This window comes from Mytilus californianus, unplaced genomic scaffold, assembly GCF_021869535.1.
Source record: "Mytilus californianus isolate M0D057914Y unplaced genomic scaffold, xbMytCali1.0.p SCAF_2, whole genome shotgun sequence".
NCBI classification, from domain to species: domain Eukaryota; kingdom Metazoa; phylum Mollusca; class Bivalvia; order Mytilida; family Mytilidae; genus Mytilus; species Mytilus californianus.
In genome coordinates, this window is record NW_026262668.1 from 129,172,079 (window position 1) to 129,196,933 (window position 24,855).

At 32.7% G+C, this 24,855-nt stretch overlaps 1 protein-coding gene across 4 annotated transcripts in view; it reads right to left on the bottom strand.

Annotated features, from left to right (window-relative positions):
* Window positions 1-5,970: 5,970 nt before the first annotated feature.
* LOC127731003 (glycoprotein-N-acetylgalactosamine 3-beta-galactosyltransferase 1-B-like) overlaps window positions 5,971-24,855 on the bottom strand; it is a 155,689-nt gene continuing 136,804 nt past the window's right edge. For 3 of the 4 annotated variants that reach the window (XM_052239719.1, XM_052239720.1, XM_052239721.1), the window contains exons 4-5: window positions 11,954-12,612; window positions 5,971-6,528 (exon numbers count right to left, since the gene is read on the bottom strand). In XM_052239719.1, the coding sequence (XP_052095679.1) occupies window positions 6,382-6,528; window positions 11,954-12,612 (806 nt within the window). In that variant the 3' untranslated portion in view covers window positions 5,971-6,381. The remainder of the gene's footprint in view (window positions 6,529-11,953; window positions 12,613-24,855) is intronic. The other variant, XM_052239714.1, reaches the window with a different exon arrangement.

The window sequence follows — 24,855 nt, forward strand, 5'->3', positions numbered from 1 at the left end:
TCCACAACTGTAAATTTGGGCATACCCTGAACATGAAGCAGTAGCAGGAATAATCCTTCTCTTATGTCACTCTGTCTCCAAACACGAATGCAGCCCTCCTCTGTAAAACAGAAGTTGTTTAATTTTGTGATTTTTGGTAACTTGAAAATTGTATGTTGTTTATTAGGCATTCTCTGTAGGGGTAAAGCAACAATGACATATATATATTCATTTTCATTTTCATTACTGCATTTTTGAAATCAGAAACTGTGCAAACATCATTTCCCTTGAGGGTATGCAAATTCAATTCGAGCACAAAGTATGTGAGATGCACATACAGACACTGATCTATGGAAACATCCACCATTATATGAGCGAATGAAAGCAATATCAAGAATAGCTTCATACTAGACAACATATCAAAGCAGTTACTCAGGATTGCATTAGATGTTTCAGCATCTTGGGTTCCACTGTCGAAAATATGGATTATGGTGTGTGAAGTGACAATACTCTCAATTTTGAAAGTTGCCACAATAATATGCCAGTTCAGCCCTCTTTTACCAAAGTAACTGGCTTGAGACTCCCTATATTGCATTGGTATAAATTTCACTGCCCAGTCACGTTCAATAAGTACTTCGTTGTCCTTCAGATTTTCCACTACAGTTTTACGTACCATGTCCTGATTAACAGTTGAAGAACATGTTTGTTCCATTCCTGGACAGCTCTTTCACTCTACAATTAAAACAATACAGAAAATTATGAGATAAAAAGTTGAACTGACTTTTGTTATTGTGTGTACTATATACTGTTATATGTACACGATCCTACTATGCATAGCGGCTTAGATATATACTTGGAGGTAAAGCGACACATGACCAACCAAATGGACAATATATATGAGAGTGACCTACTTATACCTTAATGTTGACCTTCTAGCAATCAGGCATCTGTATACAAGATTTGATGATCCAAACAAAGTGTTTAGTTACTAAGATATAAACTTGGACGTAAAACTTAACCAACGTCATAAAAATGGCAACGGGAAAATGAAGGTCGCGTTAACCTATTTTTACATGAAAAGTAACTAACTGTCTAATCATAAAAAAAAAGACATAATACACCAATAAAGGGCAATAATTTCAACATCAGTTATGGATCATCACGAAATTTGGCAATGGATAGATCTCATCATTCTGAACACTTTGACCCCTATACTTAGTGTGGTTCCAGTCTGCTCAGGTACCTTCAGAGGAGAAGAATTTTTGACAATTATTATGTGAAAATCGCCAAAAAACCCAACAACTCCAACATTCGTTAACGGATCCATGGATAAAACGCGTTTACCACCCGTTTTTGAGATTTTTTTTCAAAATCTGCTATCTGACCCCTATGGTCTATTCTTTTAATAATCGCCATGTTCCTCATTTTGAAAGCATGTAGGAGACAAACGTAATTAAACGATAAAATCTGTTCTAGCTGTTATCACATGGGAGGTTTGTGTTTTTATTTTTTATAAAATAGTAGATATTATAAAAATAAGAAAATGTGGTATGATTGCCAATGAGACAACTATCCAACAGAGACCAAATGACATAGAGGTTCACAACTATAGGTCACCGTACGGCCTTCAACAATATAAAAACTGTCAACCGAATTAAAAGGATCATCAAAACAAGTTATTCATCTAAAACATCTAAAGAAATTTTTACATTCCAAAAATAGTTAATTCACTATTTTCATATGTTTTATTACAAAATTTGATTGTTAGTTATTTGTTAGAAGTTAAAGAACTAGTTACAAGCACAAAACTTTTAGTTGTAGAATACTTACTAGAGGCAGAGATGGAACGATATTTCACTGGTTCTGTTGTGTAGTTAATGTAGCCAATTCATTGTTCAGAATGATTGCAAAAAACATTGTTATAGTCTGTTTCACAAGTGAGTTTTGAGCAATATTAATCTTTGATACATATATGTACTCATACACAATTACTACATAACTGAAAGACAAATTGCACAAAAAATTCATAGAACTAATAATGAAAATACAAATAATAGAAATAAGAAGATGTGGTATGAGTGCCAATGAGACAAATCTCCATCCAAGTCACAATGTGTAAAAAGTTAACGATTATAAGCACATTATGTTGCTTCATACAAATTGAAACAAATGTATGATTTTGACGAAGAAACTATAACATACTGTCCCTATTTTTTCTCTCCGCTAGTAATGCAGTCATATTTTCATATATGATGAAGTAGATCTGATTTTGGATTTCTTACATACGAAATATACAGAGTGGGCTTAATTGTTCTAACATGAAGCATGTTTGACTTTTTTTTGGTCTAAAATTAATGTATTTCTGTTTGTTTTTTAATATGTAGTTTTTTTTCATAGCACTTTAACACTGTATATAAAATTTTATTTTTTGTATAATATTTTTCTTTTCCCTATTTTCAGGTACTTCATATGAGCTAAGCCTTGTTGATGTACTAGGAATGTTTATCAATGTAAGTTATTCTTTACCTTTCTTCTGATCTTGTTACGTGATACGTCTTCTATAGATAAAAGAGGTAGACCCAATTGTTTTAGATAAAAAAAAAATAGCCGGTTTTACTTTTTTTTAATAATAGTGTATTATCTCTTTTAGGAAACAAAACTTGTCATTTTTTGTTTTGGATATACTCAAATATGCTTGTTAGCAACATAATTATGAAACATATGTTATATTGCAATATGTACTAAATTTTACTTCTCCTTTTTTTAATATTTACTCTTGTAACATTTTTCTTTGAATCTTTTTTCCATTCGATTACTTTTTTATAAATACTAAATACAAACAAACATAAATAAAAGATGAGACAAAAAATATACACATTACCGATTTTTTCCTTTATTCACATGAGGGTTGACTTAAGCTTTTTCCATGTGCTTCTCGTAAAGAGTGAAAAAATACAGTGATATCCGTTAAGGTTAGGTCACAGTAAATGGGATATGTCACATATTTTGGTAAAATTTTGCATACAACTTTGGCTCGTTGAACTATAACTGAAAATCGAAAAAATAATGCATTCATCTCTGAATTTTTGCTGATTGAATTCTTTCAAAATAGGTTAACATGTGGATCGAAACCCCATAAAATCGGCAAAAAAAAACGTTTGTCTTAAATCATCAAATATCAAAAGAAAAAAATCAAACCTTGACCTTAAGTTCACGTTTCAGTTTATAGATGATATCCTCTTACTTAATAATTTAAAGTTTGGTGACTATGTTGAACGCATTTTTCTCATCGAACTTCGAATAAGGAATATCACAGATACAACAAAGTCTGCTTCATATCTTGTCTTATTTTTCAAACTGTAAACATTCTATTTCTATGAAGCAAATTCAAGCAGCGCACACATAAGGAATATATATCTACCAGTTGATATAACATTCTAGAGTTGCGTTTTCTTTCATGATTTCCTTGATATGGCGTTGCTGCTTTCAACAAACCTATTGACCTTAAAGTTGAAGTCATCGAAAGTGGTACGGACGCTTTCAAGATACGGTTGATCGCTATGAAATGTCTGTGTCACAGATCCCCATCGATATTGTCAAATTGACAAAACCACAACCCATTCCGTCTTCTTTTCCTCGATTATGACATCACTGAATGCGACTAATCATCGTATTTTTACTTGCCATAAGTAACATGACGGCTGCCACTTTTAGAGCAGGATATGATTACCCTTTCGGAGAACCTGAAATCATCCCCGGTTTATCGGTGTGGCACGTTTTGCTGAGACTTTAATTTTCTGTGTAGTGTTTTGAGTAATGTTGTTGGTATTTTCTACATTTTTCTTTTGATGGCTATGATTGTCTGTTATTCATCGAGTAATAATTTTTTATTTTCCACTTGATATCTTCTGCCTCTTTTTCTGATAAACTTAAGCATTTTGTGCCAATAATAACCTTAAATTATGCTATAATGATTTCCTTGATAGAGGGTTGCTACTCACAACGGGGCTATGGACCCAGGGTTCGTATTAGTAAAGTTTAAGTCATTCCCTCGAAAGTTTTACGGACATCATCATGATGCGATTGACCGTTATGGAATATCTATGTCACAGATACCAACGAATACTGTCCAACTGTCGTAACCTCAATCCGGTCTTCGGATGGTAACACAAAAGACTATAACTTTTAAACAATGGATACAATATTAACGTATGCATAATTTGGGATTTTAGCATTTTTTACGGATTTAAGTCAATTACGACAGCAGTTTTCATGTTACACAAATTTAACGTTCCTCCAAATTCAAAGCGTCAATGCAGACAAAGATATATAGCAAACGAATTAAGCACACTGTAAAATAAGACCTCAGAGAAATTGCCGTCAAGAAAAGGTAAACTGCCAATCGGCAACGACAGTTTTTTTTTCTCGTAAATTCAGTACATACCGTGTTCCTTTTAAAAAAATATCCATAGTCCGGAAAAAGACTGCACTATCCATATTATTAGAATTCAAAGTTTATCCTCAGGGCAAATTTTGTAATATATTAGTCTTGTATATTTAAAGCAAACTATAATCACTGTATATCGGTAGCAGCTATTTACTTATTTCTTTTGAATACTAATCCTAAATTGATTTCTTAACTGTAAAAAGGAAATGTCTTTAATTGATCACAATTTAATTGATTGAATTATATTGAAATCACAACATGGATGAAAATGTGATGTCTGCCGGGGCACATTAGATCACTCCCGGTTTTTGGTAGGGTTTGTTTTGCTTAGTCCTTAGTTTTCTATGTTATGTTGTGTTTTGTATATTGTTGTTTGTCTTTTTTGTCGTTTTTCTTTTTTTGTCATGGTGTTGTCTGTTTGTAATCGACTTATAAGTTTGAATATCAACTTGGTATCTTTAGTTTCTCTTAAAGTATGAATATCGTGAATAACTAATCTATTTTGAGTATATTCTACACAAAAATGGACTCGATGTGAGTTGTAAATAACAAATGTACTCAAAGTACATTTGACATAACAAATGTACTCAATATGCACACAATATGTTTTCTATATAAGAATCAACGTTCTATATAATTATACTGGCTAGTTGTGGGTAAATCTATTTAATCCATACTAATGTGAACAATCGAATGAAAGTTGTAGGTCCAAAGTTAAGACAGTCTCAACTTTTATAATGTTTTCTCAAATCCTCAGATCTAGTACTTATTGTGGTTTTGTCTAATATCATTTTCAAAATATTTTCATATCATCAAATTTGATGCAATTACAGAGTAAATCATGAAGATGTTTTTTAACTATCTCTTCTACGTTAAGCTTTGTATTCCGAAAACGTAATTCATTGATGTTTGGGTTTAGACTTACTCTCGGTCCTTTTTGTTTTCGTCAGCTCTTTAACGTTTACATAAGAGTTTGGACTTTCAATTATTCGGCATCAATTATCACTGAAGAGACATAAAATGTCAAAATGCAAATCTGATGCAGTAACATTGGAATATTTTTATGCTATTGATGACTTTACTAATCTTTTTTTCATAATTTTGATCGTACATTTCATTGGCCACATTGAAAATAAAAATTGGTACTTGTATGAAACACTATCAAATGTAACAAATAAATTCCAGTCAAAAGTAGTTTACCTACGCGACAATCTCATAAATCAATTTTAGAGATACAAATCAAAGTAAAAATAAAATCTGAGGGAACCACGTCTCATGCTACATAAAGTGTATTATAAAATGAAAGAAAACAGGTTTTTGTTCAGATGTTTCTTGCTAGTTACTGTGTAACTACTTAATTAAATACATTTTCGTCTTTTAAACATATTAGTAATAGAAAAACAAAGTAAGTATATTAATAGATAATATGCAACCAAACACATATTTAAATATAAATGTCCAATTAACTTCTAAAATATGTCAGGAATATGACAGTTGTTATCTATTCGTTTGATGTGTTTGGTTTTTTTTTATTTTGCCATTGTATTACATGTCATTGTTTAATATTTGCCTACGTCGAATTGAATACACTTGAAACAAATATGAGTTATAAATAACAGTCACTGTGTAGTATGAAAATCATGTGTTCGATTTCATCACTCAACAAATACTGCATAATTTATGGACATACGATTAGGTTCGTCTGTTAATTAAGAGTTTATACGGTTTGATATATTCAATTTTTGCAGTTCAACCCAAGAAGATCAAATCCCTGAACTTCGGTCAATGGTCAATCAAGTGTACACTAAAAGCGGCTGTAAATTACTTCTGACGAGTTACTAGTTCGTTGGTTAACTCAATTGTATTTACCCAATACGACATTGTTACTTGACCAATGTTATGCTATTGCCAAAACGTTTTGATTCCGGTCCATAAAATTAACTCGGCTAAATCAATCAATGTCCATTGTGCATATTTAAATGTTGATGTCCTGATTCTATTCCGTATGGACGTAAATGGTATATGTAAAACTCTAATGCGTACATTTTCTGTGGAGGCACATAATGAAAAGATATGGCATAGTCACTTATACTTTCTGTTCCCTGCAAAAGACAATATAGATTATCAAAACCTTATATTATACATAGAAAAATGGTGTATCTCATTTTTCCGCGAAACATCATGTTGGGCAGTTTTGTGTCAAAGGCTACTTACCACAGAGAAGTGAACGGGATACTTCTTGGTCGATCGCTTGTTGGTTGTTTTCCCTAGAGAGGTGAACGGGATACTTATTGTTAGATTGTTTATTGGTTATTTACTGTATAGAAATGAACATGGTATTGATTGATACATTGTTTTTTGTTACTTCTGAAAATACAATATAGCAATGCATAGTATACTTGATAGAATATTGGTTATCTACCGTTCAGTAGTGAACTTGAAACGTATTGATAGATTGTTTGTTGGTTGCTTACTAATTACGTAAGTGGTAATGAGTTTGTGGGCTACCATGTTAAACCAGTGCCTAGGTTGTTTTGCCTGCTAAGCTACCATTTCCTTGACATTTAGCCAGCTACGGTACCAGTATTACTTAGTTTGAAACTCAGTACTAGGGTTAATAGATATTCAAAATGTCCCAATATGAGAACAAATAGTGTTGACCTGCAGTAATACTTTTTACCTTTCGGAACACAACCATCCGTCCTGTAACGATATTACTTTCTTACTAGCATTCGAGTGTTCCCTAAGCCATTTAAAATACTAAAATACTGATTTTTATTATAATATACAGGATACTAGTATTCAAATTACACACCGTTAGTGTTGTAGCCTAGTCGTCTGAGTCACTAGCTCCTATCTATCTTTTCATCTCCATTCTGTTTTAATAACATTTTAACGAATGGCGATATAATTAATATTTAATATATGATTTCAATATCACAATTTCGAAAATAGAAATTTCAAATGGGATACTATAAAAAGTGAAATAAGAGGCGCAACCGTCAAATATTCCAAGTATGAAAACATGAAATTGCCGGAAAGAAAATCCAATTTAGAAAAACACGACAAGACGAAATTCTCTCTCGTAATTACTTATATAAAGAAATTAATACACTTTTTATATCTAGAAATTGACTATGAGGGTCGGTTGAAAACAAAACTTTACGACAAAAGAGATGATTTCAGCTTCCCAATTGTGACCTTTTCATTTTTAAACCACGAGTTTCAAATAATGCAGTTGAAATCATCACTTCGTAAATTTTACGGACGCCATCACGAGTTGGTTGACCGTTATGGAATATCCGTTTCACAGATGATATCGGATATGTTCCTTATGTCGTAACTACAATCCCGTTCCCTTTTCACGAATGTGACCTACCGAATTAGACTATTTACTGGCTTTGTAATAACACGATCAACACGACGGGTGCCACATGTGGAGCAGGAACTGCTTACCCTTCCGGAGCACCTGAGATCACCCCCAGTTTTTGGTGGGGTTCGTGTTGCTGAAGTACCCCTATTTGTGAAATTTTTACCTATTGTGTCTGTGTGTTTTGTTCACACATCGTTGTCAATATAATGGAATTTGATGCGTCTGTCATACAAGTGAGAGGTTTAGCTAGCTTTAAAACCAGTTTTAATCCACCATTTTCTACATAAGAAAATGCCTGTACCAAGTCAGGAATATGACAGTTGTTATCTATTCGTTTGATGTGTTTGGTTTTTTTTTATTTTGCCATTTGATTGGGGACTTTCCTTTTTGAATTGTCTTCGGAGTTCAGTATTTTTGTGATTTAACTTTTGACTCATTAGATATGATTAAAGAGGATTTAGAATATATAGTAAACAATCAAACAAGTGGGCTATCACACGCCGAGCACAGCGGAAACAACGAGAAAAAAATCTAAATAATTCTAGTCACTAGAAAAACGCAATTATTAAAATAAATGTATCAGCAAATTATTTGTAAACAAAATTGAAATTACATCACAAGATAAAATACTAGACGAAGAGATAAGTTTCTATGAAAAAATACTCGTCAAAAGAAGACGATAAATGTTCGTGGGATTCTAACTTTTTTATTTGGATTTATTCCTAAGCTTACAGAAGCAGTATAACATATATGCGATGCATCATTTAGAAATAATAAAAACCCTGGTACAGACGGACTAACAACTGCGTCCTACAAATGTTTTTGATTGACATAAAAAATACATTATAGAAATCTATGAATTTCCTTCCAAACCGGAACCCTCTCAGTAGATCAAACAATTTATTCCAAAACTTATAAATCCGTATCACATGGGATATGTGGCTGGTAGATACATTGGTGGAAATCGACGACTTACTGCTGATATCATATTGTTAACAACAAGAAAGAAGTATCCAGGTCTTATATTACTAGTCGATTTTGAAAAAAGTGTTTGATACGCTAGAATGGAAATTTATTCAAAAAGCATTGGTTTGTTTTAATTTTGGCATCAAGTTCAGGAAATGGATCTTAATTATTTTCTCAAATATATATTTAGTCTTGTAGTTAATAATGGATTTAGTTCTAACCCATCTCAAATAAAGAACGGTGTTCGACAAGGGTGTCCATTGTCTCTTTTTGTGATTAATTTTGGCCGTGTAGCTACTGGCAATAAGTATTCGTAAGTACAATCAGATATCTGGCATACAAATTGGGGACACTGAAATAAAAATTTCACAGTTAGCTGATTATACCACTTGTTTTCTGAAAGATGTCTTTTTTGGACCAGATTCATTGAACTCATTTAATGATCTAGAGAAGTGTTCTGGGTCAAAAGTAAAATTTTCTAAAACCGACAAACTAGCAACATGGATTGGAGGACCGATGACTTTAAAATCTTAGGTTTGAATTTTATGCTTGTGAAGAAATGGTTAGTTCTAATTTAGATACATGAATAGAAAAAATGAAATCATTTATTGAAGTGTGGAAGTTCAGAATCCTTTCCTTGATCGATAAAATTGTGATTTTCAAATCAATTGCATTATCTAAGCTAATTTATGTCATTTCATTTACTCATGTAACAAACATATTATGTAACTGAAATACAACGTGATACTAACAGTTGTTAATGGAATAATGGTACTCTGAATGTTAAATAGGAAGTTATTCAAAATTCTTCTAGCGAGGGTGATCTGAAATTCCCAAATTTTGAATTACAGCTGTTATCCCTTCAAATTATGTGGGTGAAACGATTTCTGTCAGAACATGACTCGAAATGGAAACATGTTTCCGAAACATTCTTCCATCTATTTGATTTACAGGATTTATTTATGAGCAGATTTGAATTTCCGTTTTTAAATTTAAAAGCACTTCTTATTTTATAAAGAAGTTTTATCTGCTTGGAAACGTTTCAAGGGGATTTTTAACCCGTTATATCCATTTCATGTTAGAAAAAAAATTATTTGGTTCATTCCTTTTGTAAAAGTTGACAGTACGAGTATTTTGTACAGATCTTGGCACATGAAAAGCACAAAAGAGAGGCGAAAGATACCAAAGCGACATTCAAACTCTTTAGTTGAAAATAAACTAACAACGCCATGGCAAAAAAAGACAACAACAATACACCCAACACAACATAGAAACCATACCAAAAAAACCCGGGGGTGGTCGCAGGTGCTCAGGAAGGGTAAACTGATCTTGCTGCATATGTGGCACCCATCGTGTTGATCATGTAAGTACAAACCCGATAATAAGTCTAATTCGGTAGGTCACATTCGGGGCATAATGTTCATCAATGATATTGTAGATGACAATGGTGAAATTTTGTATCATGACGCTATTAATTTAAAATATAACCCAAATGTTATTTTTGTAGACATTCTATCTATCAAACTTGCTATACAACGTGACTGGAAAGTGTTAATAAAGCAACACATGTCACCTAACAGCAACTCATTTGGATTTGTTTTTGAGCATGATAATAAACAAATGCCGATCATTAAATTGTTCGCTAAAGATGTTTATTTATTTTTTATCGATCATAGACATGTTTCTCCTGTTTCACAACAAGGGTCTGAAGAAAGATTTAATAAAGAAATTAGTGATGAAAATGGAAAAATATTTATTCACTGGATTTTAAATGTACTATTGAAAGTAAAATACAAGCTTTTCAATACGAAATTTTAATATACAATAGTCTCTAATAACTATCTTCTTATTGATTTAACATACTAGTATACAAATGAATGTGCCAGTTGTAAAGAGGTAGAAACTATAAAACATAATTTCTCTGAACGCAATAAAATAAAACATTTTTGGAGAAAATTTTACTTATTGATGTTGTTTTTTTTTTAGTAAGAATATTTTTGTAAATATAATAAAGAGCTGCGCCACGAGCGCATGATACGCCCGTCGCTTTTTCAACGAATAAAGTTCCATTACTCCTCTATGCCCTATCAGAAATGTATAAAACTTAAGGGAGCTTATTTTAATATATATAAACCAGCCAACAAAGTTTCATGGAAACTGCTCAAAGCATTTTTGAGTTATTGTCCGAAAACTGGATAATCCCATATTCTCATAAATAAAATTCCATAACTCGGAAACGTAAAATCTAAAATTTATAAAAATCGAAAGGGAGCTTACGTCAATAGATTTAAACAATTCATCAAAGTTTCATGAAAATTGTTAAAACCTTTTTGAGTTATTGTTCGACATGTTGACGAGGGACGGACAGACGGACGGACGGACAACGGTGTATCAAAATGGTCTCGTAAACGGGCGTATGATAACGTATACATAACAATTAAAATAAAATGCTCCGCGGGGCACAGCTTTATACGACCGCAGAGGTCGAACCCTGGGCAGTCAGGTCAAGTATGGATACTACTTTCAAGCTTGGTACATATCTGAATTTGGATTGTGATTGAATATTTGACACAGCATAGGTTTCCGACACAGAATGAATATGTCAAAGAACTGAAAAATTTGAAATTGGACTTTAACCTATTATGGTGCAATATCCAAAAGCTAAATACATGGTTAGATTCAGCGTATCGAAATACACCAACAATTTAATTGATTTATTTATTAATGGACAATATTAGGTAAGTTTTTAAAATGCTCCATGAAGGAGTTAAGTTTAAGCTGTAATTGGTAGGAAACCTTTTATCAAATTAACTAGATTTTCTGTTATCGAAACTACGTGAACAAAATTTGCCTGTGTATGACCCCTAATTCCTTAGAGGATACGGCAATAAGACCGAAATTCTATCCAACCTTACTTTTGTGGTATGGAACCTTGTGGTATAATACCATACACTTATACTCAAGTCATTGCCTAGAAACCAAATGTTTTCGGATGACGACAACGACAACATCGCCATACCGTTATACGGTCGTATATCAAAGCATCATATGCATATAAAACATACATATGTAACTGTAAATTGTTTAACATTGAAAAAAATCCTGCTGTTTGCTTCCTTCGTCTATATAACACAAACATGAAAGACACAACACAATCCGAATATGTAATGAATTGTATGGTTACTTACCTTTTTAGCGCCATTGGCGTCATATTGGTAATACCAATCCCCATATATACCGAATAAATGAGTTTCTGGATCAAAGCAATGGAATCTGCTTCTTCCTAATGCATCCGTTGAATTGACAGTTTTAACACCAAGATTCTCCATACATTTTCCAAGTTCTAAGTCCTCTGAACCACCGTCTTTACGACATATTCGTGGGTCGTTCCCTTTTGTTATTAATCTAGTTAAAGCTTCTTTACTCAACACATAACCGGCACCGCCGCTATAATAACCTTGTTTTACGAATGTTTTAAAATGATGTCCAAAATAAATGGGGTCAGTAGTTTTGTAATCATTCAAAAAATATCTCAGATTTTCTAGTATGACATAAGTATCATCATCTGCTTTCATAAACCAGTCAGCCTTGTCTTTATAATGTTGATATACGTATCTAAAAGCTTGCATAGTTTTACCAGTCAAATGTTCCCGTCCCTCTGATACATTCACTCCAATAGTAGGGAAACTAGTATTTGTAACGGAACTTATGAAAATAAGAATGTTGCATCTTTTAGCCCATGTTTTCCTTACATGTATAGCTTTTTTATCTAAATTTTGTGGGCAGGTCATAACCCAGCACAATACTCGGATTTTCTTTTCAAGGTCCTTCGCTAAAGAGTTATCATCTGAAAAAGAATAAATGATTTCAGAAAAAGAATAAAGTTTTACAGAACAAAGAAAACATACAACCAGAAGCTCGTCATAATACCATTGGTAATAGCTTGCTGATTTTATTGAATTCCTTTTAAAACTTTTTTTGACCTTCCAAATTGTTTAATTCCATCACCACTGATGAGTCTCATGTAAACGAAACGTACGTCTGGCGTACACATGTTTACTCCTAGTATCTTTTATGGGTTTTTACAAATACTGGGTCGATGCCAATGTTGGCGGACCTTTCGCACCGAATGTGTCACCACCATAGTTGTTATCATTTTGTGTTGACATGAAATATCATATTTATGTTTTTTGTCTGTATCGGCCTCTTTTTATTTTCATATGAGTCGGAGTTCCTTCAGACACTTTTCAAAACAAGAAGATCAAAGAAGCCAGATCATTTAATTTCACGCTCAGATATATTGATGATGTTCTTTCCATTAACAACCCAAACTTTTCTGATTGGGTTCCATTAATATATCCTCCAGAACTAGAAATTACAGAAACAACAGACACGGCTTCCTCCGCCTCGTTTTTAGCCTTATACCTCGATTTTGACATAAGCGGTCATCTCAGTACCAGAATCTATGACAAACAAAATTTTCAATTTCCCCAACCTTAGCAGCAATATACCAACTTCACCTGCATATGGGATATACATTTTCCAACTCATTCGATATTCAAGAGTTTGCAGCTGCTACTCAGACTTTATAAAACGTCACCAGTGTCTGAGCAAAAAGTTAACGAACCAGGTTTATGTCAAAGAACGTCTCGTCCTTTTTCTAAAAAAGTTCATCGGTAGATACCAAGACCTTGTTGATAAATATTCCGCGTCAACTTCACAAATCTTGAAGTATAGTAGGTTCTGACGTTGTTTATTATCTTGATTATTTTTTTAGTGTTCTTTTATTTGTCTTTGTGAATTATTAACTTTTACTGTTTAGTCCATTTTTGGTTATATCCTTTTGGCGTGGCTCGGTACTTATATATCCCGCCATTGTGTTATTGTGCTCTGGTCATTTGTTGTATTTTGTCTTTCATTTTTGCTTATGTGCTTTGTCTATATGCCATTTTTTTTTTCTTTATTGACATATTTGTTTGATTTTATAGTGATTAAGATTATAACACAATGTTGACTGCTGTACCCCTATTTTTGACATTTTTACCTTTTATGTCTGTTTGTTTTGTTCACACATAGCCAGAGAACACAGTTATTTCGTAGTGCATTTCTTTTAGACAATAAATGAAAATGAAAAAAATCCAATCTGCGCTTTCTCAATAATATTTTTACAGTGTGGTGTACTACTTTTGGGACAAATTATATCAAAATTATAGAAAACTTCATCCGCTTTAACTCAAAATATGGACAATTTTATGTTAAGGGGTCTTGAATTCTTTTGAAAGTTCAGACATACTAATTTTTAACCTTTTTCAGCTGGACCAAATCACTACTTTACTTTAAAATTCATGACCCAAATGTTTTTACAGTGTAATTTCTTCCCCTTACTTGCTATTTGAGGCATAAAACATGAAGAAATACATGTGGAAGGGGTATGAAAAAAATTGCAACTAATACACTGTTCACAGTAGGAAATATATTTGTAGACAACGAAATTCAAAGGACGATAACTGTGTTCTCGGACCTAATAGGATAGAAAGACTTAACCAATCTTAATAAAACTTGGTATGACTAAGGCTTAACAAATTATAAGTCTGTTGGCCAAGTTTAATGGCAATAGAATATATACTATAGACAATATAACCATTTTAATATTCAACTTTGCGTGTTAAATTTTGACGTTAAAATTGAAGAATTTCAAATAACAACATTTGGGCCTGTAAAAATTCAAATTTTGCGACAAATTACTTTTAAGATGCCCTTATATTTTATATAACATGTATTAAAAGCAATAGTATACTCATATGATGTATCAGATTTATTACATTTTTTCAAAAGTCAAATTCAAATGAGCATGTGCTTGAAAATAGAGGTTTTCGAATGAACGGGGGCCTTAAATGAAGATGTAATAATTTCAAGCAGTTTAAAATTTTTGATTTTTTTTTGTTATAAACAATCTTTCCATATTATTTTATGTACTTTAAATGGAAAGAAAAACTACAAATTACCTATGATATGAGTATAAAATGGTCTTAGCTAGGCAAAGCAAGACTGAAAATAATTTAGGGTCAATTTAGGCCGTAGCACATAATTACATTTAAAAATGCATACTGAAGCTATAGGAAATAGAAATTTGTTTCTTTTTGCTCATTTCTATGCGCAGTTGACATGATACAAGAAGTCTGAGTACAAAAGGACTCTTGCATTAAACTTTTTTTTGCAGACAGTATGGTCTGATACAAAGTTTTTACACTTTTCAGTAAAAAACTTGCATGTAATTTTAGTCTCAACAGGCATATATTTGAACCACATACTTTCCTACAGAAGAAAAGAAAGACAGTATGTGAAATGAAACAGGTGCAAAAGACATTGCAAAGTGCTTTTTATACAAATTTAGTGAAATCTTTGTGATGGACCTCAACTTTATGTACAAAGCTCCTCACATTTTGCTTACTTCAAACAGGCCGTTAGACGAGGACAATTCATACAACACATTTTGCACATTTTTTTCTGTGATAATCTACTTTTCTCTAGATTCAGAGTTCACAAATGAATAATAAAACTTGATAAAAGACTAGAAACACAAATATTGACACATGGAAAATTTGGAAAAGGCTTGGAAATGCTAATTTTGACCATATAATGCCAAAAAGGGACATTTTTGCAGAATTTCTTTTAAATAAAAGTTTAAATCCTTTACTTTTATGCAGTTTGACAAACTGACACCATTTCTTTTAGACAATAAATGAAAATTAAAAAAAATCCCACCTGCGCTTTCTCAATAATATTTTACAGTGTGGTGTACTACTTTTGGGACAAATTATATCAAAATTATAGAAAATTTCATCTGCTTTAACTCAAAATATGAACAATTTTATGTTAAGAGGGTCCTGAATTCTTTTGAGCTTCAGACATACTAACTTTTAACCTTTTTCAGCTGGACCAAATCACTACTTTATTTAAAAATTCATGACCCAAATTTTTTTACAGTGTAATTTCATCCCCTTTCTTGCTATTCGAGGCATAAAACATGAAGAAATACATTTGGAAGGGGTATGAAGAAGATTGCAACTAATTCACTGTTGACAGTAGGGATTATATTTGTAGACAAAGAAAATCAAAGGGCGATAACTGTGTTCTCGGACCACATTGTTGTCAATATAATGGAATTTTATGCGCCTGTCATACAAGTGAGAGGGTTAGCTAGCTATAAAACCAGGTTTAATCCACCATTTTCTACCGAAGAAAATGCCTGTACCAAGTGAGGAAAATTGCAGTTGTTTTCCATTCGTTTGATGTGTTTGAGCTTTTGATTTTGCCATTTGATAAAGGACTACCCGTTTTTAATTTTCCCTGGAGTTCGGTTTTTGTTATTTTACTTTTTAACTGTAAAGAAATAATCAATCAGTTTTTTCTAGCCCAAGGTATAGATTGCCTTAGATTTATTTAGCACAACTTTTCGGCATTTAAAGCTCTACGTTTTCATATTTCATGTGGCCTTCCAACTGTTTCCTACGCGTATAGCATTCAAAATTATAAGCCTGGTATCTTTGATGATTTGTTTTTCTCTGAACGTTTCTGTTTTGGATTCAACTAAAAATAATGACTTGCAGATGCTTTTTGTTTTATTTTATTATTTTGCTGTCTTATGGACATTTACCTCCACATCTCCTTTATTCAAGTCGTGCGCAGCTACATCCCGGAGTTAATTATTGATTGAAGACGAAAATAGAATGAACACGACATTTGGATGTTATACCAACAAACTATCATTAGACTCTTATAAACTGGTAAACAGGTTCTTCATTAGACCCTACAAGGGAATTTAAACAACCACCAATCAATCAATCTAAAAGGAAATTTACCAATGCTTTATTTATATCTTGTCATCGGGTCTAAATGAGAAATGGGAGAAATGTTATCGAATAGAAATCTATGATTATTGTCCAAATAAATATTTCATGTATATAGCAACTATTTACGGGTTCTTCTGAGTCTCGATGGAAAACGCGAAATTTCAACTGATAATTGATGTAAACTAAACAATAGTCTCAAACATCACTATTTTCTTTCAGTATCCCTTGTCGGAACATTCGCTTGTTATGTTTTACAACGAACAAATTGAAAGAAAAGTTTATTGTTTTCAAGACGCATATGTCAAAGTATATTTATGACATCTGTGAAGAAACCGTGAAATGGCTAAACCCTTTCAAAACTGTTCGTTACAGGTTGTACATTTGCCAACATTTTATCAAATTGTTTTTGTAGCACTTGGTGCTCTTTAGAAGATGATTGTCCACATATACCAAATAAACGAAACAGTTATCTCTCCTTTTTCGATTAAGTTGAAATTTAGTTCCTAGATTATAACTAGCCTCACGGATTGACTATGGTATAGCAATATGGTCATCCCTAGAACTCGCTCATACGATAGTAAAACCCATACCCAAAAGAGCCTTCGTTTTGGGTGTATAAATACGCATCCACGTCCAATTATAATGGGGACGTCAAATCAAGTCCCACAAGAAGAGAGCGTGCCAGACACGCAACATGATTACGAACCGTTGCTACAATCATTTAAGGGATCAGCATTTGGCTCGTTGCTCCTATCCAACATATATTCATTTCTTGTGACAGTAAAAGTTCTGGCCCTTTATTCCGGTCGACCTACCTATTTGATTCATTGTATTTTTTTCTCATCCTAATCATGCATGAAATATTTCCCAGTGCAAGTTTAGCAATCAACAATCAATCTTTCAATGGTAACATATAAGTTGTATACTTAACACGAAATTGCGCAAAAATTAAATGCTGGGTGTCAACAGGTATAACAGTCTCTCCTAATCTCATAAGAGGATTCATGTTAAATGCTTGAAAATGCTGTCGACGAAAGAAAAGACAAATCTAAAAATCACTTTCCGGGCTATCTCTGAGTAGCAAACCAAAATGTACGGGGTATAGTTGGGCAGCTAATGTCCACTATTTTATAATCTTATATCCATCTACACAAACTGTATGTAGCTTGTTGAAATACTTATAGTGCCGATATCCATTCTGTATAATTTGAAACACATAACATGGTAGTTCGATTATGTGAATTTCTTGAAAAAGGAAACTAAAAATACCAAGGGAACAATAACAAATCATGTTTAAGAAAACAAAAATTACACCATGACTCTAGTAGATAATAAGTCCCTTAACAAAAACTTAAGACTGAACAAACCGAACTCCAAAAAATACCGCGAGTGAGCACATGTACTCCAGAAGGGTAAGCATATTCTGCTCTACTAGAAGAGCCAATCGTGATGCTCGTTAAAATATAAAAATTTCATTCGATAATGTCATAATCAAGGAGTAGATGACGAGATTGTTGCTACAAAATATGAAACATATCCATGGTAATCTGTGACATAGATTTTACATTAAGGTCAACCAAATTATGATGGCATCAGCACAAATTCCAATAGATTTATTCACGTTTTCTTCAATAGCTTCCTTTAAAGTAACAATTCTTTTGACGTAAGTTTCGTTCTGAACCGACCATTGTGGTCAATTTCTAGATATAGACCAAGAATTGAAGCAAACTTAACTATGATATCCTTTATTTTAAGTTCGATGTGATAGATGCGTTCAACATAGACACCATGCTTTGAATTGTTGAGGGAGGGGACATGATGTATATAACGGAACGTGTAGTTAACGGAAAATGCAAGCTTCTTTTCTTTTTTCCTGAAAAGATCTCATATGAAGTCAGCCTCGTTTGAATATAGTATAAATCGACAAGAAAAGAAGAGCAGTTGGTTCCAATAGGAATGTCAATTGTCTGTAGGAGATAAAGTTCTGAAAAGAGTATTACAAAAAACTCCAAGGTAAATTCAAAAGAAAGAAGTCCATAAAAACTGACAAAATCAAACGTTATCAAACAACGGAACGAGTTAAAAACAACTATCATATTTGGTACCGGCATTTTCCGAAGAAAATGATGGGTCAAACCTGGTTTTATAGCTAGGTAAACCTCCCACTTGTATGAGAGTTATTTATAGTTCCATTATATTGACAAAATTGGTTGAGCAACAAAAACAGACACAATAAGCAAATGTAACAATGATCGGGATCCAGCATTTAAAATTGTGAAAACATACATCACAACTGACCAAAAAATTCAAGCAAACATACAAACAAAGATGTCAACGTAACATTTTATTTCAAACTGTCAATAAAATGATTAAGTCATGATGAAAACGGTTGCAGATAACGTTTTGTATGAGTCACAGTGGTTTTATTCTACAAAGTATGATTATCATGTTCTTAAAACAAAATGTTTTCATCTACGTTATCCATTGTCTTTTTTTAATAAATAAAATAGTACCAATAACTTTAAGGGGGCCTCGGTAGCCGAGTGGTCTAAGTAGTCGAAATACTGTATCACTAGCCTGTCAGCACTGATGTTGCGAATTCGGTTTATTCCTCCTATTCCTTCACTTTAAAATCTAGTATGTGATTTGTAAAAAATCCATGTAAGAAAAGGAGGAATAGGTAAATAAACAAGGGATTAAATCAAAGTAGGTTGTAAAAACGTAAAGCTAATTAATTTTCAGGTAAATATCCATAAAACCTCTTGCGGTTTTATTAATGTCCAATTTGAGAATATTAATAGTAGAAAATGTTTAAAAAAAGTTCTTTAACAAATGCATATTCTTCTCTCATTGAAATTGTACTGTATCCTTATTCTCTTTTTTTTTTCTTTTTCTTTTTTTTTCAAATTTCTTGTGCTGATATCCTCGTGTAATGAAAGGATTTGCCATTGAGTGAATACATCAATTCAAAACAAATTGTTACAAAGTCCCAAAAGATAGAGTGTACTAACACAATGATGTAAGCAGTATTTAAACACCGTATTAAACTTTAGGCTCATATAAAAAAAATATAATCCTATACATGAGAGAAAAAAATATCTATGGGTCCTACATGTAGGTGCTATGCATGCGATGATCTGGTTACTGTGGATCATTTTACTTTGAGTGTTATGAAGTGTAGTTTAGATTTTGCTTTGCCTATTCAACCTTATACTTTTGTTGCATTGACCCCAGCATCACAGTTGTCAATAATGCAGATTACAGTTCAAATTGTAAACTATATGATTGTGATTTATGTAAAATTTAATTTGAATTTTTCATTTATGTATTAAGCTTTTTCTTTCTCATTTTTTCTGTTCTATAAATTCAAAGAACATTTCTATATTTAATTTTTTATATTATTCTCTGTAATGCATCCATGTTTTTATCTTTATTATAATTCTTCAGAAATAAGTAAAAAGGGTGTGATTTAAAAAAATATTTATTTACCTGCACATCAATTAAACCTAAATCGCAAAAACAACAAGTTACCTTATAACAACAGCTATTGTACTTTGTTTGTAGGAATAGACGAAATATGTATTTTTAAAATTTAGGAATAGCAGGAAGACACCCCGCATTCGAATCCAGCACGTGGCAGGTGCGTTTGACTCCAATCTTAATAGACTAAGATTGTCAGTTTTCCTACCGATAGTCAGTGGTTCTTTCAGGGCACTCCGGCTTCCTCCACCAATGCAAACTGACCGCCTCGAAATAGCGCATAGTGCTGAAAATGGCGTTAGACTTCAAATCAATCAATCAATAATTTTAATCTTCCTGGGAAAAAACTTTAGAATGAGGAATACTAGTGTAAACAATTTTGAAGTCATGCATTAAAAAGTAATATCATTTAAAAGGTAATATTTTACATTAAATCGATTTGAGAATACAAAATGTGTAGCAAGCTTCGAAACAGTTGTAACGTCGTCGTCTCTGCTACGTTGTGTTAATTCGAAAGAATAACGTAGACATTTCTTTACTGTTTTTTATATGTGTTAGTCATAATTCAAACTGTTTTGTCTTAGCTGCCAGTCACATAACAAAACATTGTACTACCTGATCCATAAGTGTTATTTTTGGATTTATTCAATGTGCTTCCAGGAAGACAACAAAACATGGACTGTTTAAAAGTCTTGAATCATGAAATAAAATAAATTGTTTATTCTGTAATAATATTAACAGTACCAATTTTACTGCTCCAGATGCGCATGTCAACAATTACAGTCTCTCCAGTGATGCTTGGGCCTTAATACAAACGTATAGAGCTGATAGAACCAAAGAATGAAACAAAGAATAGCCGAATCTGGACAGATCTTTTAAATGTTTTAATTTCTGCCTGGTTTCGTAAGGTCTGATCGAATAAGGTGGATCATTACTATATATTTCCGCAGATAGACTTTTAGTATGCTTTTTTTTTATATCTAATAAAAAGTCTGGGTCAGCATGCTATTTTACAAGCTACCAGTCGTGCAAAATTGCTCAATTTTGCATAGATTATTCATGAAAAAGCACTTTTTTTGGTGAATAAAACAAACTATGACATATAATTTTGAAATGAAAAAATGAGAAGATAAGTTTTATGATATGCTTTAAGAAAAAAAAAAATGATGTTCTTGCAGCAAGTAAAAATTGAAAACATTCCTTTACAAAATTGTTACTACAAGAGTTATCTCCTTTGATCTGACTGAGTTTAAAAATGAATAAAACTTCACCAAATATCTGGTATTAGTTAAAACTGTCTAAGTAATGCATTAAGCGAAAGATACCAGAGTGACATTCAAACTCATAAGTCGACAATAAACTGACAACGCCATGGCCAAAAAAGAAAAAGACCAACAGACAAACAATAGTACACAACAAACAACATAGAAAACTAAAGACTGAGCAAGACGAACCCCACCAAAAACTGGGGGTGATCTCAGATGCTCCGGAAGGGTAAGCAGATCCTGCTCCACATCTGGCACCCGCCGTGTTGCTCATGTTAGTACGAACCCGGTAATAAGTCTAATTCGGTAGGTCACATTCGGGAAAAGGGGGACGGGATTGTGGTTACGACATTAGGAACATATCCGCTATCATCTGTGAAACGGGTATTCCATAACGGTCAACCAACTCGTGATGGCGTCCGTAAAACTTACGAAGGGATGATTTCAACTTCGCAACTTGGAACTCTTGGTTTAATAGCTTCCTTGTGAGCAGCAACCCTCTATCAATGAAATCATGTTAGGAAATACAAGCCCTGGTATATCGTATCAACTGGGAGATATATACTCTGGAAAACATTCAAGGAATGCGCTTCGAAATAGGGCAACCACCTATCGAAGACAATTTACAAATTTAGCGATTTATCTTCCTGACAAGGAACATGTTATGGAATATCTGTTTTACAGAATGACAGATGACGATGTAGAGGTTACGATTAACCTGACTGTGACTTATCACTGGTTTGGCTTCCCTTCCTGAGCACCCAACTTCTCCCTCGATTTTTGTTGGGCTCGTGTTGCTCAATCTTTGATTTTGCATGTTGTTTTTGTGTGACTCGTGTGATCAAGGAAAGGTGTCTTATGTATGTTTTAACTGACATCCATAACAAACAAGAAAATAAAATCCATGTGCATGTTATAAATCATCAATATAAAAAAGAAAGATGATGGAGTGATTATGTTCAGACAGCAATCTAAAATAACACGTGCATACAAACCTCATATTGTGAATTTATAGTCGGTGATGTCACGAACGAGGAATAAGGTCGGAAGTGTGTCTATAAAAAGTGGCACATTAACGCAGGCATCTCTGACAGAAATTTCGTAACAATCAATCATATCATCATTGTTTTCTTAAAACGTTCGAAGGCATGACTTGAACTTTACTGTACGTCTCATTTTCATTGATTTTTTTCATACCTATCTGTTTATATTGGGGTCAGATGCATACCAGCAATCTTCGGAGGTCATGTCGATGGCTAATTGGATGGTATCAAGTCCCAAACTATTTATACTCGATTCCATTCCTTTTTCTATGTTACCTATGAGACATGTGTATGCGTGATGTACATTTTAGTATGTTATAAATCATACTTTAGAGTTTAAGTGAATTTCGTAGACATGAACAAGATTGTTGTGTTTAATATTCGCCAGCTTACTCCTCTTGTTCAGTATTGAAACTAACAAGAAGCGATTTTGGCGTTACCTTAGAGGGCTAATATGAAAATATAATTTACTACTTCTGGTTATTATCTCAACGTTATAGTTTGGCAAATATGTGACAGTTAGAAAATAAGGAGTTACGAAAATTTGTTCGCTATTATCATACTGTAAAACATTTAATTGACCTCAAGCTAACGTTTTTATTGAAATACTGAAGTATAAAAGACAAAAGAATAGGGAACATGAAATAGATTATGAAAAGTGCAAATAATAAAATATATTGCATACGAAAGTGTTTAACAATTCTCTATGAAAGTGTTGCAAAATTTAAATACAAGTAGTTTACTCTTTATCCAATTTTTGTCAGTCTATACATATCAGCGTGAAACATATAGCAAATCTACGTGTACATAGCAGTATTATAGTTAGATTTAATATGTCTTTCATTTTTATATCTCTGGAAATCAAAAGAAAACATTTTGTAATATTTTACTTATTGGAAATGTGTGATAAAAAGGCAATGACAACATATTTTTCATATTAGTAGTATTGTCAGCACTCTATTCGTTGACTCATAAGCTCCTATTATGTCACAAGGCTGATAATACATCTGATTTGAAAAATGACACGTAAAAATCGGATATGATATTACTGAGTAAGGGAAAAGAGCTATCAATAAAACTGAAAACAAATACAAACACGTTCAACTTATCAAAAAAGGCAGTATCGTCTATTCACCTCACCTTTTGTTTTTGTGTTTTTAGGATATTTCAGGGAAAAGACCGAACTTATATGGTTTTGTTAATTTTCAGATACTTTTAATCGAACTTACATAATTATCAATTATATGACACAAAGTGGGACCTTTTAGGAAATAGGCTCGTGAAGCAAAGGTGGGCTTCATCCGGTCATGAATTGAGGACTGTGAAGGGTAAATATAACATGATTTGTTTTAAAAAAACTTATTCATTAGACACAGGAGGTTATACTCGTATTTTTTCAGGTTAGACTGACACGCGATACCGTTAAAACTGAAATATTTTACTGTCTTTTATAAATTAATATGTTTCAGGTCAAGATCTAACGATGTATTCGATTTCTTCGTCACTTAAATACCACAGCCTGAGCTACATATTAATAGATGCTTTCCGAGGGTAACGCCTAAATATGTAATGTGAACTTGTTTAAAGAGCATGTTGTACATCCCGATTGGACTTTCTAAATTGTATAATCATAGTATATATAGAATAATGGCATTTTTGTTTTTGATACTAATTTTATCAGCAAGAATATCAAGCGAGCTAGGCGCGAGCCCGCTAGGTCAAGCTGATATTCGAGCTGATGAAGTTAGTATCAAAAAAATTAAAATGCAATTATTCTTTTTATCGGCAATTTGTCTTAACAAAATGTTTTTTTGATGGAGAATATGAAATAAAATGTATTTGTAAGTAAAACTACTTTTACGCGTACAAACGTGATAGTTGTTCGGTTGTATGAATGAAATCGCGTGCGTTTCATTGATAATTTGACGCGGATGGACATGAACACGCGACCTTGCTGCACTGTTATGTGACGTCATTGCCTAATACTTTCGAGTATCAAGTCCTTTCTATGAAATAGAAAAATATTTGGCAGTAAGATGAAAGGGAAAATGTACAAATTGCCGATAAAACAAATTAGTTATTAAAAGTATATTTCTAATAATTTTATATCGGTTAGCGCGGTGAAAAAGCATCAGTAAACAGAGTTGTGTATATCTCATTTCAATTATGTAATAATATATTATTAAACATTATGATAAAAATGGAAAAATATGATCACAAAACAAATCGTACATTACAATGCGTTATCTGAAATGCGTTATAATACATGAATTTTATCAACTTTTACTATCAACACTTATCAAGGTGTGTTAGACTCAATCTTTTTAAGCAATGTATTCATCGATCGAGTCTCGAATACTGTTATTTTGTTAAATCTTCACCTAGCGTATCGTGTCTGAATTGTATAACTCATTCAATAATCAGATCTTAGCCACATCATTAGAAACCA